Below are 20,764 nucleotides of genomic sequence, written 5' to 3' on the forward strand. Positions count from 1 at the left end.
GCCAAGCTTTAATTGGATTATAGATTGTTTTAAGCTTTTTAATTTCTATCGGAATTTCTTTTAGGTCGAGATGGAGCAGTGCGGTTAGGTCGTATGGATAACAAACATTAGATTCTAATTCATTATTTAAAATGTAGTTATTGCAGATGATCCAATCTATAGGTGTACGCGCAAGAAAAGAAAGATTATATAACAAAATATCAGGCAAGGCCAATCCCCCAGATTCCCTTGGTACTGAAAGTTTCCTCAAAGATATTTTTGCTCTCTTCCCCTGCCATAGGAATTCTGTAAGTGAGCTGTTAATTGATCGAATATCTTTCCCTAATAGTAATATAGGTGTATTCTGGAGAATATAGAGTAATTTTGGGAGGAGGGCCATTTTAAATAAGGCTATTCGGCCTGATAATGATATTGGCAAATTATGCCAGTGCTTAAAGGGCCATGATACCCATATTTTTTCTTTCATGATTTAGAAAGAGAATGCATTTTTAAACATCTTTCTAATTTACTTCTATTATCTAATTTGTTTTATTCTCTTGATATTCTTTGCTGGAAAGCATATCTAGATATGCTCAGTAGCTGCTGATTGGTTGCTGCACATAGAAGCCTCGTGTGATTGGCTCACCCATGTGCATTGCTTTTTCTTCAAATAAGGATATCTTAAAAATGAAGCAAAATAAATAATAGAAGTAAATTGTAATGTTGTTTAAATTTGTATGTTCTATCTGAATCATGAAAGAAAGATTTTGGGTTTAGTGGCCCTTTAAGCTTTTCTTTAATTACTTTTAACACTGGGGGGATATTAAGTTTGTAAAGATCCTCAGTTTTGACCGGGATATGAATCCCTAGATATTTAAAAGAGTCTATAACCTGTCGAAGTGGTAAATTTGTTACCGAGTTTTTAGTATTCCTGAGCCAATATATCTCAGATTTCGTGTAGTTTACTTTATATCCCGAGAAGGAACCAAAGTTATCCATTATAGAAAAGAGTTTCGGCATATTTAATTTAGTGTTTGCCATATAGACAAGTAGGTCATCCGCATAAAGTCCGATCTTAATTTCATGGTTGTGAATTTTGATACCGTCTAGAGCTTGTCTTATTTTAATTGCCAAGGGTTCAATGGCAATATTGAAGAGGAGCGGGGAGAGAGGGCAGCCCTGCCGCGTCCCTCTACCTATGGGGATAGAGGGAGAGAAATTGTTATTTACTATCAATTTTGTAGCAGAGAAGGCATAAAGGTTTCCTATAAAGTCAGTAAATTTACCTTTAATACCAAAATGCTTTAATGAGGAGTATATATGCTCATGAATAATTGAGTCGAATGCCTTCTCTGCATCAATAGAAATGATAGCAAGATCCTGTATGCCCTCTCCCCCGCTACTTATGTCAGACATAGCCTTGTGATATTCTGTCACCACTAGCACCTCTCTGATTTTCGCAGCAGAGTTTCTATTATTTAGAAACCCTGATTGATCTGAGTGGATAATTTTTGCAAGAGCCCCTTGTAATCTAGCCGCCAGTACTGCTGTTAAAATTTTATAATCAACATTAAGGAGGGCTATAGGCCTATATGATTCTTTGCACGCGGGTTCTTTGCCTCCTTTAAGTATTAGTGTTGTATATGATTGAGAAAAGGATGGGGGGGTGGGTTTGCCATCAATAAAGAAACTATTAAAAAGAGTACAAATATGCGGAGTGACTTCGCTAAGCATAATTTTATAGAATTCACTAGGCAGACCATCAGGACCGGGTGCTTTGTTTAAAGATAGTTTAGATATTACTTTCTCAATCTCTTCCGTCGAGACGGGGGCATTCAAATTGCTAATGTCTTCTGGAGCCAGTGTGGGATGTTCAATTTTGCTCCAGAAGTCATCCGATTTATTTACCTCATTGGCTTTAGGCGCGTACAGTTCTTTAAAATATTCATAGAATATTGTCAAAATGTCATCAGGTTTAGTGACATGTTCCCCTTTATGGTGCAGTTTATCTATATTTAGTTGTTTTTTTTTCATTTTTGATTAGTTTAGCCAATATTCTACCTGACTTATTGCCGTATCTGTACATTCTGGCTTGGATTCTTAATTCTTTTTGTGTTTCTTGAGATAGTGCAAAGGCATCTCTCTCGCTCTTTGCGCGTAGGTATTTTGCCCAATTGAAAGGAGTTCTATCCGATAGATATTGATTATAAGAATTAAGCAAGAATTTATGAGATTCCTTTTCCCTTAGCCTAATTTTTTTTAGCAAAGTGGCACCATAGGCAATAATTTCCCCCCTCATTACAGCTTTCGCTGTCTCCCAAAATATTTCAGGGTTTTTAAGGTATTCTCTATTAAAGTGTACATACTCTTTATATTTATTCAATAGGCAATTCTTAAATTTTAGATCAGATGTTAAGTAGTAGGGAAAGAAGAAACGTGATGCAGTGCGATGCGCAGGTGCTACTAACAATTCAAGAGAGATAGGTGCGTGGTCTGAAAGTAATATCGGCATTATTGTCGCTTTAACACTTGTTGTTGGGATACGCTCATCAATCAGAAAAATATCTATTCTGGACATGGTTTTATGGGCTTTTGAGAGACATGTAAAGTTTTGGGCAGTTGGGTTTTGATTTCTCCATATATCGTATATAGCTAGATTGTGCATAATTTTTTTATACATTTTAGTTTCTAAGTTATCTCTTTTTTGTTTCCGATATTTAGTGTCTTGTCTTAGCCTGTCTAATGGGCATTGTGGTGCCATATTGAAGTCACCGGCGATAATTAGAGAGCCTTCAGTATAGGATAAGAGCTTTGACTGGAGGTTATTCCAGTATTCTGAGTCAAATACATTTGGGCCATATGTATTACACAATGTGTACATCTTCCTGGCAATCTTTATTTTTAAAAGGACATATCTCCCCCCCGGATCGGCCACACAGTGAATAACATCTGGCTTAATTTTTTTACCTATTAGTATTGCTACCCCCCTCTTTCTCTCAACACCAGCAGCAAAATATACTTCTTTAACCCAGGAGGTTTTTAATTTTAAGGTTTCCTCTGCGGACAAATGTGTTTCCTGGATGAAGCCAATATCGGTATGGGACTTACGTAGTTGTGTGAGAATTGCCTTGCGTTTAATAGGTGTGGAGATACCACCTACATTCCATGATACAATCTTACATTTTTCTATTTTTTCCATTTAGGAGATAAGTGTATCAAAGTACAGAAACAGGGATTGAGGGAGAGAGAGAGAAAGAGAAAGGAAAAAAAACAAACAAAAAAAAACCCCCCACATCTTGGAGGGAGGTCTTTTCTTTTAAAACTGTCACACACGTGAGGGGGAAAAATCCCACGACTCTTGTCTATCGAAGGACAAGGGTCTACCCTAATGAAAGTCTGCATTCCTAAACATTCTTTTGTTAAATTTGAAAGTTTGTTACCCTTCTACATTCGGTTGTTGGTCTAGGGAGTCAAGTGTTTTGAAAAATGTTTCAGCCGAAGTGGTTTCTTCGAACCAATGTGATTCTCCATGTACTATGACCTTAAGTTTGTGGGGATAAATTATCATTGCTCGGTAACCTTTTTGAATAAATTTAGAACAAACAGGAGCAAGCTCCCTTCTTTTTGCTGCTGTATCAGCAGAAAAGTCTTGAAATAATAAGATTGTAGCCCCTTTGAATGTAATCGGTTGCTGCTTGCGATAGTACTGAAGTAATGCAATTTTGTCCTGGTAGTTTAATAATTTTGCTAAAATTGGCCTAGGTCTATTTCTACCTTTATTGTCTGTGTAAGGGGAGCCTAATCTGTGTGCTCTTTCAACTAGTATAGGTTGATGTGTGGTTGGTATTTTAAGAATTTTAGGTAGTGACTCTGAGATAAAGGAGACAAGGTTCTCATTTTGATGTTCTTCTGGAAGACCGATAATTCTTATGTTGTTCCTTCTGGAACGATTCTCTAAGTCTTCCAGTTTATTTTGGATTTTTTGTATATTGGTTTCTGTTGTTTCAAATTTTGAGCTATGTAAGTTTGTAGTATCTTCCAGATCAGACACCCTCTGTTCCACTTCTTGTAGTCTAACAGAAAACTGCCGTATTTCTTGTGTTAACAATAGGATATCCTGTTTTAGTTCAGTTTTAAGGGCATCGAATTTAGGGGTGAGGGCATCTGAAATACTAGTAACCAGGTTTTGAATGTTAGTTACTTCTTGTGTCATAGGTGCGTTAGGGAATATTGGTTGTGTATCAATAGTATTTTCCTGTGTAGTCTTCATTTTCCTATCCCTCTGTCTGGCTGCCATGGCTGGAGAAGTGGTCTTGTGTGGGGTGTGTAAAAATTTATCCATGTGCCGCAGATACAAAAAAATAAATAAAAGAGTGGTAGTTTATATTGTGGTGTAGGAAAAAGAGTGATTAGAGTGCTCTGTGGACGTGGAGAGACCAACCAAGTGTAAGGTTTAAGGAGGTGCTTAAGCCTCAGAGAGGATAGTGAGGACCAGGAGGGGGGTGTGGGACAGGTGGGGACAGATAAAAAAAAAAAAAAAAAAAAAGAGGGGGGAAAAACAAAGAAGGTAAGAGTGAGGTGGCTATATAGAATTAAACAAATTAATTATGTGGGAAGTCCAGCCATAGGAGTAAGTATGGGGGAATGCTAAGATAATAGAGTTTTTTCGGAAAATTTAACCTAGTTTTTAAGACAACAGTTGTTTAAGTCTACAAGGAGATATATATGTATATAAGGTTCAGATTATGAAAGCTGCAATATCACCCTATAGGCTAAGATAAGTTGATACTTCGAGCCTCTCCCTAAGGTCTGGGGTAGGTGGCGAGCCTATCTTTCAGAGAACAGTGTAAGGTGTTATTTCTTCAGTTCAGTTTGGATATAAATTGTTAAAGTGTAACTAGGGATGGGCGAATGTGCAAATTTTCGAATTTCGAATGTAGAACGAATGTTATTACGGAAATTCGAATTCTAAATTCGAATGTCGATAAGAACGAATATTCTTAAAAATTCGAAAATCGAATGTTATTTACAGTTTTCAAATGTCACTTTCGAATTCGAATGTTTATAATTATATCGAATGTCTACATTCGAAATTCGAATTTTTCGAATTCGAATATAAATTCGAATTTTTCGAATTCGAATCTAAATTCGAATTTTTCGAATTCGAATATTGCATAATTCGAATATTACATTTAAAAGCATTAGAAATACTATTACAATCTAAATTCGAATTTTTCGAATTTGAATATTTCATAATTCGAATATTACATTTAAAGAAAAAGCATTAGAAATACTATTACAATCTAAATTCGAATTTTTCGAATTCGAATATTGCATAATTCGAATATTACATTTAAAAGCATTAGAAATACTATTACAATCTAAATTCGAATTTTTCGAATTCGAATACACCTATTGCATAATTCGAATATTACATTTAAAGAAAAAGCATTAGAAATACTATTACAATCTAAATTCGAATTTTTCGAATTCGAATATTGCATAATTCGAATATTACATTTAAAGAAAAAGCATTAGAAATACTATTATTATCTAAATTCGAATTTTTCGAATTCGAATACACGTATTGCATAATTCGAATATTACATTTAAAGAAAAAGCATTAGAAATACTATTACAATCTAAATTCGAATTTTTCGAATTCGAATATTGCATAATTCGAATATTACATTTAAAGAAAAAGCATTAGAAATACTATTACAATCTAAATTCGAATTTTTCGAATTCGAATATTTTCGAATGTAATCGTAAAATTCGAAACCGAATATTCGAAAATCGAATGTTAGAATGTTATGTAAACATTTGAAATTCGATTCGAACGAACGAATGTGTTAAAATTCGTGCCGTTTTTCGAATGTTGCGAAACATTCGCCCATCCCTAAGTGTAACACAGCTAGTTATGGCTTATTTTCTAGCAGGATGTTTTTTAGTTAACTCCAGGAAGTATGCAAATATATGCTAGGGCGAAGAGCCCTGACAAAGTATGATTTCAGATATGTCTATTTATATAGCAAGTGTAAGCAATAATAAAAAGAAAAAAACAAAAAAGATAAGCAAAAAAGAGAAAAAAAAGGAAAGCAAAAAAAAAGAACAGCATTCTACTTCAATTGTTAAGTCAAATCATCTCCTATGTAGAAACAGCGAATGGTACAAGTATGGTAGTCTTGTTTTTTGTGTAAGATTATCTGATACTTGTCTTAACAAAATATCTAGCCTTAATTCTCTCTCCTTGAATCAGTTAGTAATTTGTAACTTAGAGGGGTTTAAGCCAAGGGGAGAGAAATAAAGTTTCCTTCTCTCTATCTAATTTCCTATAGGAAGAGAGGAACAATTTAAAGAGAGGGTACAATGTCTTATTATACAGTGAACAAGCTTATATTTTCTAAGTGTTAGCCTTTCTATGATAATATATAGAATCTTTTTATACGACACAAGTTTTATTAGTGGATATTGTGATCCAGTATTTCGGCTAGGTCATATACTAAAGACATTTATATGGGGATCATTGAGGAATCTGGGGTTGGTATCATTACAGTTAGCTAAGCAGTACTGATTCCTCTTAGAGCTATACACAGGTCTTATGTTCTCTTAAACATTAGCTTCCTTGGGATATTATGGCAGACATTTTTTACATGATATATATATATATATATATTTTGTCATTAATCATTTTAGTTCAGTATCTCAGGTATATTGTAAGCCAGAGGGGTTTATATGGGAACCAATAAAACATGCAAGATTATTGTCTCTGTAGAAGTCAGTACAATTAAGTTGGCAGTACTGAATCTCAAGATGCAGCATGTACTTAATAGAGTTCAGTCAGTTCCCTTGTATTTAGTTCTCGTCACCTTACCTGGATTCCATCATATAGCAGTGTTCAGGTAATAAGTAGGTGAGGAGAGACCATGCAAGAAAAAAATGTTGACTGAGTGCCAGAGAGTCGTAAGAAGTAGCCGTTCTGTGCAGTCCTAAGACCGCATCTACAGGAATACCTCTGCAGACGAATGTCCGGCTCCAACTGATAGTCTCGGCTAAGACAAGGGAAAAAAGACCAGCTCCCAGCGAGTTTGCCTCTCAGCTCACCTTCTCGTTCACAGCACTACAGCGAGTCGGTTGGAACACCCCAAGCGAAGTTCGCAGCAGCACTTCAGCGGCGGCTCCCAGTAGCAGTTAGGAACAGATCACATCTCCCACTCGGCTTCCGTATCGGAGGGGGGGCGAGCAACAAGCATCCGCTTCAGCGCCCGGAATGACCGCCTTGGCTGTTGGCTTCACTCAGCTCACCACAGCAGCTCCACCTCCGTGGTCCGTGTCAGCAGGTCCAGGGGCGTCCAGAGCAGCGGAGAGGTGTGTCTCTGCGGCAAGCCTCCAGGACAATGTTAGACAGTCTCAGTCTCCCACGCAGCCTCGGTGGGGGAGAGAGAGACCCGTATAGAATCTGCCAGCAGCGTATAGTTGTCCAGGTAGGATCACAGGTGCTTTGACGGTAGGGCAGTGAGAGAAAAGTTTATGTGGAGAATAGCCTCGACCTCCCGCGCAACACCGGTGGGGGAGGGAGGGAGTCAATTCCTTTGAACAAGGTGTTTCTTTAGTTTGAACTCGATAGCCTCATTGATATGGAGGGGGCAACAAAGGGCAATTTTTGCAGCAGACTAGGAATGTCTACACGGTGGGATGATTGTCCATCGTTTGGTTCCAGTAGCGTTGGTGTAAGCTATCCAGGTAGCTACCCAGGTCTCTGGGTTCGGCACGAGCGGGAACCTCCACCAGTAGCTGCAGGACTGGAAGGTAACCACACACAGGTGTTGCAGTTAGCTCCTCCTCCGGAACCCCAAGAACAGGCAATTTTAAACAACTTTCCAATTTACTCTTCAGAGCATGTATTTTTAAAAGACTTTTGAATTCCCTATCATTGGGAAATTGTGCACATTCTTTTTATATGCACATTTTCACAGTGTGATTGGCTGATGGCTGTCACATGATAGAGGGGGTTGGCAAATTGAAGTAAATTTCGTAATTTATCAGAAAAATTATACTGCTCATTTAAAATGCATAGCAAGTGCTATAGCATCATATTTTTATTATAGACTTGTTTATGCAGTTCTGCTGCATTTAATAGCTTTAAGCCTGAACCTTGTGGCCTATATTTACATTTACTTATGCTTTAGACTCTGTAGATCAGTGATGTCCATTTCCTAACAAATGTGGACCACAGAAGCTGTAAGGGCCATACATAAATGTATGGCAATGAAGCACAAAAATAAATACATATATATTTTATAAAAATGTGCGTGGCACAGGAACAGTTTTAGGAAAAGTTGCAGGATACCCTTTGTCTATGTTCTCCCCTTTAGAGAGGTCTTTTGAGTTGTGGCTACCTTGTTTTCTCAACCACAATAATTGCCCAAAGCACACAAATACTATGGCACATAATCTATGTGCTAAATCACTTGAAAATAATGCAGCAAAACTGTAAACGTTGCCAAGAAAATATCAGATGAACATCTCTATGTAAAAAAAAGGAAGGTATTTTGCCTAATTTTTTTTCAGCTTACAAGAGTAAGTGCTCTGTGAACAGTTATACTTCAGCTGCTGTCCAACTGCAAGTTGAAAAAACAACAGACAATCAGCATCAGCAGTGCTGGGATAATGCACTGCTTTGCTGTGATCTCATGAGATTTCACTGAAATTTAATATGATTTCTTCGTAAACTTTCTTAAACTAAATTGGGAAATAACATGACTGTGCCTGCACCTGCCAGATGCACACTCCCTTGCAAGTCCTGGGACTAAAGTTCCTTTACAATGGGGTTAGTAGAATGTGAGGTAAATATCTTGCTTTTGTACATAGAGATGATCAGGTGTTGTATCACTTTCAAGTGCTTCAACATTTGTGTATCATGACCCTTTAAGTTTTAATAGGCACTATCTTAAAGTGAAAACAATTGCATTGCTCCAGCTTGCCTTAGATTACTACATAATACACTTTAGAATATTGTCTAACTTTCTCTACTCTCGTAACATTCGTTTCAATCATTAATATGAATATGGGGTATTTATAGAACATAATGGGCTAGATTACAAGGGAAGCGCAAATTTTTCCCGTTTGCGGGTGCGATAAATAACCAGCCATTATATAAAATTAACCAGAGTTCAAATGCAATGTTGGACATAGCATGTTGGATTTTTAAAGGACACTGTACTGTATTGTTCCACTTAATATATATTAAATGACTTTAATATACCATCTACATAGTATTACATTTACAGAAATTTGCTCCTTCAGGTTTATTTATTTTTTATTCAAAACAGATGGTTTTGCTCATTGAAACTACTGCCTATTGTTCTCAAAAAAAGCAGCCATTTAAATGGGCTGTTCTTACAAGAACTGCAGTACTCCTTACCCCCTCCCCTTTCAGGGCCAAAGACCAGTACATATGTACTAAACCTTTTATTATGTGTAAACAAAACAAAAACCTCTAAAAGTAGAGTATACAATTGTATGGTGAAGATACTCCCCTTATCACTGGCCGCCGCCTTTTTTACAGTTTCTCCAAACAAAATGTCAAACTTGTGTGTTCTATTATGAGAGGCGCTGGACCCAGGGGTACATCAAATTTTTCAATTTCTTTCTGATGCTATCTAATCCCACTCCAGGGGGTCTGTGTCTCATGAGGCACTAAAGGAAATTCACAATAGTGTAGTATGCCAGTGAAAGGATAGCCTGCAAAGGATAATACTCACAAGATATGTAGATGGTATACGGCCAGTTTGTTACAGATTCTAAACAGTTCTTCAAGGTAAAATCTTTGCATTTATTTTCTTAACTTGTTTCAACAGTGTTTCACTGGCTTTCTCAAAATATTCAAAGCTTTCAGAAAAGAGCTGTACATGCTTCCGCTGACACAGTCATTTAAATACATAGGGTGTGCTAGATAGAGGCGCTTGTTCTTTATTACTCGCTGTATGCTAATCTTCCACTTTTTTCTCCTCAATTGTCCTCAATTTCTAGATACAAGGAACAGTGCTGAGACATCAAACTGAAGCATTTGAAATAAGGTGTATATCTACTCACAGTAAATATTCCAAACATCTGGCTCCCTGCTGTTGCAAATAAATGATTCCACAGATTTTTCAATAAAAAAACTGTCTTTTATTTAAGCCCAACGCGTTTCCACGGACCCAGCCGTCTTTTTCAACACCTCTAGCGTTATACAAGTAATCGTCCAAAGCACATGCATTTTTCTAATAGAGATATGGCAGCCAAACTCCCCCCACGTGACGTAGTAGGTTTCAGTTTAATTGAATCAGCCAATCAGAATCGAATCCTCAGCTGGATTCTTAACACTGACAGAACTTAAAATGCACATGCGTCAACGGTTCATACATGTACGAGCATGGCATTTAGTAAAGAAGGGGACAAAGGAGCAGGGGGAGGAGCTTGACTGCCATATCTGTATTAGAAAAACGTATATGATTCGGACAATTACTAGTTTAATGTTAGAGGTGTTGAAAATGGGATGCGGTGTAGGCGCATTGTCTTTGGCAAATCGAAGGTATGGAATAAAGTTATTTCGGGTGTTGACTGTCCCTTAAAGATAGGCTGACCATATTGCCGCTTTAAGAAGGAACACATATGAAAAATACATATGTGAGGGTTCTTATACAAAACCATTTCTTTAAACAGCCCTGAAAACAGCCCTGACATATGTATTTTTCATATGTGTCCCTTTTTAAAGCGGCAATATGGTCAGCCTACTTAAAGACTTACATAATTTCAATATCTGAAAGAAAATCTAACGTAACTTTGACAAAAGCGGATTGGATAAAACAAACCATGTGATTGGTTCCCCCTCTGGAACATCATTGGCCAATTCAAATAGGTGTTACGATTGTAATAGGTGGATCGTTTTTATGATGCCAAAACCTTCGTTTTAGTTTTTTATTTTAAAATTTTAATATTGATGTTTTGTTTCATTGTTTTAGGAATAGAGTTTACTGTTTTATATTGTAACATCCCGAGAACCGGAGGATCTTTAAATGATTACCGGAAAGGGATGGTATCCATGTTGTGTATTTAAACCGCATTGTCAGCAGAAGCATATACAGCTCTTTTCTGAAAACTTTGAAGCTCTTGAGAAAGCTGGTGAAATAGTGTTTAAACACTTTGAGTATATAAATGCAAAGATTTTACATTGAAGAACTGTTTATTTCAATCTGTAATAAACTGGCCGAATACCATCTACAGTGGGGCAAAAAAGTATTTAGTCAGCCACCAATTGTGCAAGTTCTCCCACTTAAGAAGATGAGAGAGGCCTGAAATTTTCATCATAGGTATACCTCAACTATGAGAGACAAAATGTGGAAACAAATCCAGACAATCACATTGTCTGATTTGGAAAGAATTTATTTGCAAATTATGGTGGAAAATAAGTATTTGGTCAATATCAAAAGTTCATCTCAATACTTTGTTATATATCCTTTTTTGGCAATGACAGAGGTCAAACGTTTTCTGTAAGTCTTCACAAGGTTGTCAGTGTTGCTGGTATGTTGGCCCATTCCTGCATGCAGATCTCCTCTAGAGCAGTGATGTTTTGGGGCTGTCGCTGGGCAACACAGACTTTCAACTCCCTCCAAAGGTTTTCTATGGGGTTGAGATCTGGAGACTGGCTAGGCCACTCCAGGACCTTGAGATGCTTACGAAGCCACTCCTTTGTTGCCCGGGCGGTGTGTTTGGGATCATTGTCATGCTGAAAGACCCAACCACGTTTCATCTTCAATGCCCTTGCTGATGGAAGGAGGTTTGCACTCAAAATCTCATGATACATGGCCCCATTCATTCTTTCATGTACACGGATCAGTCATCCTGTTCCCTTTGCAGAGAAACAGCCCCAAAGCATGATGTTGCCACTCCCATGCTTCACAGTAGGTATGGTGTTCTTTGGCTGCAACTCAGCATTCTCTCTCCTCCAAACACGATGAGTTGTGTTTCTACCAAACAGTTCTACTTTGGTTTCATCTGACCATATGACATTCTCCCAATCCGCTTCTGGATCATCCAAATGCTCTCTAGCATACTTCAGACGGGCCCGGACATGTACTGGCTTAAGCAGGGGGACACGTCTGGCACTGCAGGATCTGAGTCCCTGACGGCGTAGTGTGTTACTGATGGTAGCCTTTGTTACGTTGGTCCCAGCTCTCTGCAGGTCATTTACTAGGTCCCCCGTGTGGTTCTGGGATGTTTGCTCACCATTCTTGTGATCATTTTGACCCCGCGGGGTGAGATTTTGTGTGGAGACCCAGATCGAAGGAGATTATCAGTGGTCTTGAATGTCTTCCATTTTCTAATTATTGCACCCACAGTTGATTTCTTCACACCAAGCTGCTTGCCTATTACAGATTCAGTCTTCCCAGCCTGGTGCAGGTCTACAATTTTGTTTCTGGTGTCCTTCGACAGCTCTTTGGTCTTCACCATAGTGGAGTTTGGAGTGTGACTGTTTGAGGTTGTGGACAGGTGTCTTTTATACTGATAACAAGTTCAAACAGGTGCCATTAATACAGGTAATGAGTGGAGGACAGAGGAGCCTCTTAAAGAAGAAGATAGAGGTCTGTGAGAGCCAGAAATCTTGCTTGTTTGTAGGTGACCAAATACTTTTTTTCCACCATAATATGCAAATAAATTCTTTCCAAATCAGACAATGTGATTGTCTTGATTTGTTTCCACATTTTGTCTCTCATAGTTGAGGTATATCTCATAGTTGAGGTATACCTATGATGAAAATTACAGGCCTCTCTCATCTTCGTAAGTGGGAGCACTTGCACAATTGGTGGCTGACTAAATACTTTTTTGCCCCACTGTACATATCTTGTGAGTATTGTCCTTTGTGGGCTATCCTTTCACTGGCATACTACACTATTGTGAATTTCCTTTAGTGCCTCTTGAGACACAGACCACCCGGAATGGGATTGGATAGCATCAAAAGTAGATCTGAAAATTTGATGTACCCCTGAGTCCAGCGTCTCTCATAATAGAGCACACTTATGTGTGTTTTAATAAACAAAACCAGCTATTAAAATTGAAAGAAAAACCCTAAACAAATAATTAGGAAAAACATTTACAGTGCAGTATATAAAAGTCAGGGTGTTTATGTATACATGTAAACACATCATCAATATATTGCAAATGATCTACGTAAAAAATAAATGTTTTTAAAAGCACTTAATTAAAATTGCTAATTGTAATAAGCTTTGATATTGCAAAGGATGCCATCCTTGAAAAGTTGTCCTTTCCTATGGCTTATTTGATGGTGCTGTAAGGTGAAATATGAGACCCACTTTATTGATTTTCTGTACACAATCTCAGAATAATTGTAGTCATTTTCAGGGTATGAGGAAAAAACATTTTCCAAAGGTAAATTATAGTCAAAACAGGAAAAAATAATAATGACTGTATAGTGCACATATAGGGGCAAAATTATTAAACTGCGAATGCAGCAGTTTCCGTGCAAGTCTTCAGGCTCGCTGGAAACAGGAGTTAAAAAGCAGCAGTCTTAAGACCGCTGCTCCTTAAAGGGACATAAAACAAGTTGGGATTGAGACAAAATATAATATGTAGTTTAATTACTTTACCTGCACATTTATTTATTTAACCCTTTCTTTTTAGTTTCTGAATTGTAAAGCTCTAACTCCCCCCACACATTTACTTCTAAGGTTGTATCTATATCTATTGTTGTTTTGGTAGAATGCAAAAATGCATAGGGATTATTTGCTGGAGCATGCCTAGAAGCTGTGAACTCCAATGAAATACAATGCCTGTTTCTAAACACTGATAAGGGTGGGTGAAGTTGGCTGCTGCAGGCAGCTTACCTATGTAATAAATTTTGCTTATTTTTGAAAATTATTTTAAAATACTTGCCAGCATTTTTTAAACAATTTTTTATGCAAACTATTTTTAATTAATTAGCCCTTTTAGGATATGCACATCTCAACCTGTTTTATGTCCCTTTAACTTGTCCGCCACCTCTGAGGCGATGGACAGCAATCTGCCCGAACGATAAGATTGGGTTGATTGACACCCCCTGCTACCGGCCAATTGGCCACAAATGAGCAGGGGGCGGCATTGCACAAGCATTTGACTAGAAATGCTTGTGCAATGATAAATGCCAACAGCATATGCTGTCGGCATTTATCGATGTGCTGCGGACATGATCCGTTATAGCGGATCATATCCAACCGCACATTGATTAATTGGCCCCTTAAAATAGTTTAAAAAGACATTTTCTTGGATTTGGGTTTGATTTGAGTTTAATGTTCCTTTATATATGGTTGTCTTTATGTAACCTTTACCTGTAGATCCTGGTTTGTAAATGGTCTTGTCTGTTTGTACAAAGATGTATCCACTGCTAAATGACAGCAGGACAACTTTCTCGAGTTGACAAATTGGAGACTTTACAGTTACAGATACATATTGTTTGATATTTGCTGTGTTCAGCAAATCCTTAGAGGGAACCTAAAGTGAAGAAACAAATGCAAAACAGTAGAATAAAGGCATAACTCAACAATAAATATAGCACAGGTGCACAGACAAAATATTAAATGAAACCAGCAATAATGTAAGACACTAAAAAGAAGCCACCATGCACGTTACCACAAGGTAATAATAATAATTATAAAAATAATAATAATAATGAAGCACATTATTTAAACCTCTTTAGAATGAACACATCCGTCCTGGATGTGAGCACAAACAAAGTGCCAAATTTAAGTCACATGATCGCCACTGCAATCATATGACTTAAAAAGGTGCCGATTGGTTCATGAGTTACAGCCTGCATTGCTAGGCACTCCCCCCAGTTTGATCCAGTGTCATTTATTTGTTGAGAGTAGTTGAATGGCAGAATAGTTAAGACATTCTATGCCATCCTAAGGGAATTAACCTCAGTGCTTTAAGTATGGCATGGAACGTCCTAAGGGCCTTAAGTGGTTAACAGATGTTAATATACTGTAACACAACATATCTTAAAAATAGTGACACAGCATGTTTCCTTACCGTTGCTTTCACAGCCCCTAGGAAACCATTGGCACTGTTTAGAAGGACTTTGGCCTGCACAAGTTTTATTTTCTTTTGAGGAAAATCCTGGATCACAAATTCAGCATCAAAAGCAGAGTTGTATCCTTGAGCATCCAACACGAGGGTCTCCTCACTCTCCACATGCAGCACGTTGGGAGTAATAAGGGTGCATCTGTTAGAGGGTAAGGTTTTTAGTTTATTAATACAACGTTTTCAGACTAAAATAAAGATTATCCAGGCAAGACCTAACTGAGAACAAAAACTTACAACATATTGACTTGTACGTTATGGAATCACTAGCAAATGGAATAGTATGTACACTTAAACTGTAATAACCTAATGTGGTCTGTAAGAATTCCTCTATTTTGTTTTGAACACAGTGTGATGAATGTCTAATATGAATGATCACATACTGTATTATACTTCATTTATCTCTCTGTGGCCTAGTTTCCTTTGAGGTGGTAAAGTTTGGAAACCATACTAATTTGCACACGTTAAGTTGAAAGTAAATGCGTCCGCTGGAGTGCACGACTGAACCCCTAGGGGTAGATTTATCAAGCAGCGGATGCTGTAATCTACCCCCGAAGTTTCAGGTCCACCTGAAACTTAAGTTAAGAAGCAGCGGTCCCCTGCTAGCGACCAATTGACTGCAAATGTGTAGGGGGCAGCATTGAACAAGAATTTCACCAGAAATGCTTGTGCAATGATAAATGCCGACAGCCCGACATTTGATAAATCTACCCCCTAGTGTAAAGTGTAATTTTTCTTTTTATATAAATATTATTAAAATATTTTTTTATAAGGGTTAAAAGGAATATGGTATAGAATAAGGTGTTTGGGCTATATTGTGCATGTGTTTATATATATATATATATATATATATATATATATATATATATATATATATGTGAATTTATATATATAAATGTCCACATGTCCAAATTGGGCCCAAAGTGTCAATATTTTGTATGGCCACCATTATTTTCCAACACTGCCTTAACCCTCTTGGACATGGAGTTCATCAGGGCTTCACAGATTGCCACTGGAGCCCTCTTACTCTCTTCCATGACGACATCACAGAGCTGGTGGATGTTAGAGACCTTGCGCTCCCCCACCTTCAATTTGAGGATGTTCCACAGATGCTCAATAGGGTTTAGGTATGGAGACATGCTTGGCCAGTCCATCACCTTTACCCTCAACTTCTTTAGCAAGGCAGTGGTCATCTTGGAGGTGTGTTTGGGGTTGTTATCATGTTGGAATACTGCCCTGCGGTGCAGTCTTCGAAGGGAGGGGATCATGCTCTGCTTCAGTATGTCACAGAACATGTTGGCATTCATGGTTCCCTCAATGAATTGTAGCTCTCCAGTGCCGGCAGCACTCATGCAGGCCCTGACCATGACACTCCCACCATGCTTGACTGTAGACAAGACACACTTGTCTTTGTACTCCTCACCTGATTGCCGCCACACACGCTTGACATTATCTGAACCTAATAAGTTTATCTTGGTCTCATCGTACCAAAAGACATGGTTCCAGTAATCTATGTCCTTAGTCTGCTTGTTTTCAGCAAACTGTTTTCAGGCTTTCTTGTGCATCATCTTTAGAAGAGGCTTCCTTTTGGGATGACAGCCATGCAGACCAATTTGATGCAGTGTGCGGCATATGGTCTAAGCACTGACAGGCTGACCCCCCCACCCCTTCAACCTCTGCAGCAATGCTGGCAGCACTCATACGTCTATTTCCCAAAGACAACCTCTGGATATGACGCTGAGCACGTGCACTTAACTTCTTTGGTCTGCAATGGCGAGGCATGTTCTGAGTGGAACTTGTCCTGTGAAACCGCTGTATGGTCTTGCCCAACATGCTGAAGCTCAGTTTCAGGGTCTTCTTATAGCTTAAGACATCTTTATGTAGAGCAACAATACTTTTTTTAGATCCCTAGAGAGTTATTTGCCATAAGGTGCCATGTTGAACTTCCAGTGACCAGTATGAGAGAGTGTGAGAGCGATAACACCAAATTTAACACACCTGCTAACCATTCACACCTGAGACCGGTCAGGGAAAATGGCTAATTGGGCCCAATTTGGACAATTTGGAAGTGTACTCACTTTTGTTGCTTACGGTTTAGACATTAATGGCTTTGTGTTGAGTTATTTTGAAGAGGACAGCAAATTTACATTGTTATACAGGCTGTACACTCACTACTTTACATTGCCCAGCCCTTAATAATGCTAAAAATGCTAAGGTATCATCCTCATTATATAGCACCTGTGTGCTTCAAGTTAACTCTTTCAGAGACCACCTTATCTCTATTTAATATTCATTTGTCATACAACACTGCCATCAAGTGGTCATTCTTTTATTGGCCAAAAAATATTTTCTCCATTAGATACCTACAGGTTATAATTTAAAATATCAAAAATAAGTCTACATTTTTATTACAACATAACTATTAATCAATTAGGATAAACATGGCAATATATTTATAAATATTACTTACACATTACAAATAAAAACAGATGTAAATGGGGGGCGGAGCCTGATCTCAATGCGGTAGGACGCGTCTCAGTGAAGCTCCTACAGTTCAGAAGATTTTTTACTAGTTATATTTCTCTAAAGCCCAATATTTCATGATTCTATGTAAGATTAATCGACTAGGAATTGATAGTAGCTGAGAGCTGATGAATTGACGGAGTTCCTGCCTATGCTCTTTGAGACAGCTATGCACTCAACTTCCCAACAGGCCTGGTAGCCATCTTGCAGCCTGCAAGAAGCAACAACAAGCAGATTTTATAAGTTGAGTCCTGTGTGGGGAGTGTACCATAGGTCTGGGGCTGCCGCACACTATTCCCCCCCCAAAAAACTCTGGGGTTACGGTATCCTGTAATAGGATAAAAAAATGTTAATTATTTTGCTGGATACAACCACAACTTGAGTAAAAATTGGAACATGACGACCGATACAATGCTACTGTCGGAACTGACATATGTACTGGAACAACATCATAACTCTCTATTGCACATGATCAGAAAAGGTTTTGGTTCTACCCGGCTGGCTGATCAAGCAGAAGATGTAGAGGGACACTCTGCCTTTGATATGGGAGGGGTTGATGGAGCCTCGGGGCCCCGGCTCCTAAGACCCCAAGTATTGTACAAACAGCAGCCAAGTGTTGTTGCTAACAGAGCGGACACTAATAAGGATCTGATTTGTACTCTACACCCAGACGATCACAATGAGATAAACGATGGCAGAGGAAAACAAAGTTATTACGCAACCACATTGACAGAAAAGTATATTGCAAGTTTTACTACAACCTCTCCTCCTAGCCCTGAACAGAGTTCATCCTCTCCAGTCTCCCGGCAGATCCCGTACCAAAGCACCGGAGTCTTGTTCTTGTTCAACCCACGCAAAGCAGGGTCCTCAGAGATAACTGAAGACGGGCTGACATCTATATGGGGAGCTTCCCTAAAAGAACCGGTATCTAAATCCCCTCCGTTATTACTTACCACAAAACTTACCTCCGGAAAACTGGAGTCACATGCAGTAGCGAAGCTCTTGCCGCAAAAAAGGGACTTTAAAATTCCTGCACTCTCCTTCCCCGCAAAAAGGCTGACCTCAAGACAGGGACCGTCTAAGACTAAAAGAAGAAAGCACCATAGAGCTGGTCTCCACAAAGTTCTGCACTACTTGTTCCAACAGTCAGAGTGATGTGACATAATACGAGCAACTCCGCTTACTAAGCAAAAGAGGGAGCGTTCTGCTCTGATCCCACACTATCACAAGTCTGTGAGCCGGTGGCAAACCCGATAGGACACTACATGGAGACCATGACTAGCAGCAAGAGACACTACTGTTTTGACATTATCACAACAGCTGAAAAGCTACAGCACAGAGCAGGTCTCTCCCTTTGCAAAGTCCGGAATCGGTTAAAAGATGGGAGCCGTGGGTAGACTCTCTCATATAGATAACGTTTTTGTCTATGTTATGGGAACAGTCATTGCCCTCTTAATATAATCCATTTAGATTTCCCCTCACATGATGGACGATGTTCCGGAGTTTCCCTGAGGGTACAAGATGTAAAACATACCTGAGACTGATTGGTACAGAATGGGGTAAAATTTCATTGTGTATACATATAATTACCATGCTATATAATTATTGCATTTAAACATCTCTCTTATTGAGAGCTTCCTTGATTCGTGCTCTCATGTGAAGGCTGACCGTTTATTAATTGAATATAGCCTATACTCCACTTTCTATTGGGTTGTAAGATAGGAGTGGGACCATAACAATGCAGTGCCTATGTAGTTAATTTTTCAATAATTAGATAACTAGCATGCTCTGTCGCCGGCCGAGGCAGAGCTGCATACTGGAACTCTGTTGGCATTTCTATGTGGGAGCAAGCTGATACCATTAGGTTGTTTGGTAATAGTTATTCTGTAAATTGCAGTAGCTAAGTTCTAGTCCTCAGGTATGTGTATTCCCTCTTAAGTCTATATAGGATGCCCAAACCTCCCAATTGAGAGGGTAGGAGAGACAAGGCATATTTTTTTAAATTTAAAAAAAAAATAAAAAAAATAAAATAAAAATTATTTTGTGTACCATGCTGCACCTAAAGAGCTTGAAGGGTAGAGGGAAATGATTCTCCACCATAAGGTACAAGTTGTTGTGAGGGCAATAAATAACAAAAAGATATTAGGAAAATACAATGCATGATCCTCTTTGATTTCCCCTTTATATAGGTTTGCCAATATTTTTCTTGATAACAGTCTCTTAGTTAAGCACACACTATATGTGAAGACATTATAGGGGTTCAGATATATCACCTGTCTCTGCATAAAGATTTTCATGCCTTAAGCGGATATTTATAGTCTCTTTAGTTATAGCCTTATATTCCCAAACTTAATCTAAGAGAGAGTTCATTCTCAATCAGCTTTTTATAAGCCCTGCTCTATGGTCCAAACTCCTTCGGATGCGATTACAGAACTCATAATAGTCTGGTATTGATCATTTCTAAATTGTTCCCAATTTATGTCTCTAGACAGATATGCTACGGTGTGGTATGCTCATACATATATTAGAATATTTCTTTTATTTTGAGACTTGGCTAGAATATATGTCTCATCATTGTAATGCACTCTGAAGGACTGATACAAATACCACAACCAATTTACCACATTTAAAAACTAAGCTAGGGCTACCCCATTAGAAAAGGTATAAGAGCAAACCCCACTCTCTAGTATTTTTATACATAGTGCACTATGCTTTTATATATGAACTAATTTGTAACTATGTGCCCCTTGACTGTAGCATCCCCTTCTAGATTGGTCCTCATTACAAGGTCCCAAACTGAATATCTCATATATGCAAAATTTCTCTATATTGGAGCTTCATTGAGTATATAATGCCATGATTAAGAGGTACGTCTCAATCATTAAGTCTCTAATTAGTTCAAAATCCTCTCTGCTATTAGTTCCTATATATGACACAAGGAGCCCACTTAGATCCTTCAACATGGGTATATGGCACATCTCCATTTTGAGCATCCACCCTAGAGCCATACCTTATCCATTGGTTATGAACGGGTGTATAACTGTGGACTCTTCCTACTGTTCTCCCTATACTGTCATGTGTATTGTTATGCATTGTAGTCAGGTAACGGCTTTACATTTACGTGCAGCTTTATCCCTTTGTT

At 38.3% G+C, this 20,764-nt stretch overlaps 1 protein-coding gene across 1 annotated transcript in view; it reads right to left on the reverse strand.

Annotated features, from left to right (window-relative positions):
• Positions 1-20,764, reverse strand: part of LOC128663753 (A.superbus venom factor 1) — a 489,422-nt gene that overhangs the window by 381,813 nt on the left and 86,845 nt on the right. The window contains exons 2-3 of the mRNA XM_053718238.1: positions 15,049-15,241; positions 14,346-14,508 (exon numbers count right to left, since the gene is read on the reverse strand). Of these exons, the coding sequence (XP_053574213.1) occupies positions 14,346-14,508; positions 15,049-15,241 (356 nt within the window). The remainder of the gene's footprint in view (positions 1-14,345; positions 14,509-15,048; positions 15,242-20,764) is intronic.

This window comes from Bombina bombina, chromosome 6 (genome assembly GCF_027579735.1).
Source record: "Bombina bombina isolate aBomBom1 chromosome 6, aBomBom1.pri, whole genome shotgun sequence".
NCBI lineage: Eukaryota > Metazoa > Chordata > Amphibia > Anura > Bombinatoridae > Bombina > Bombina bombina.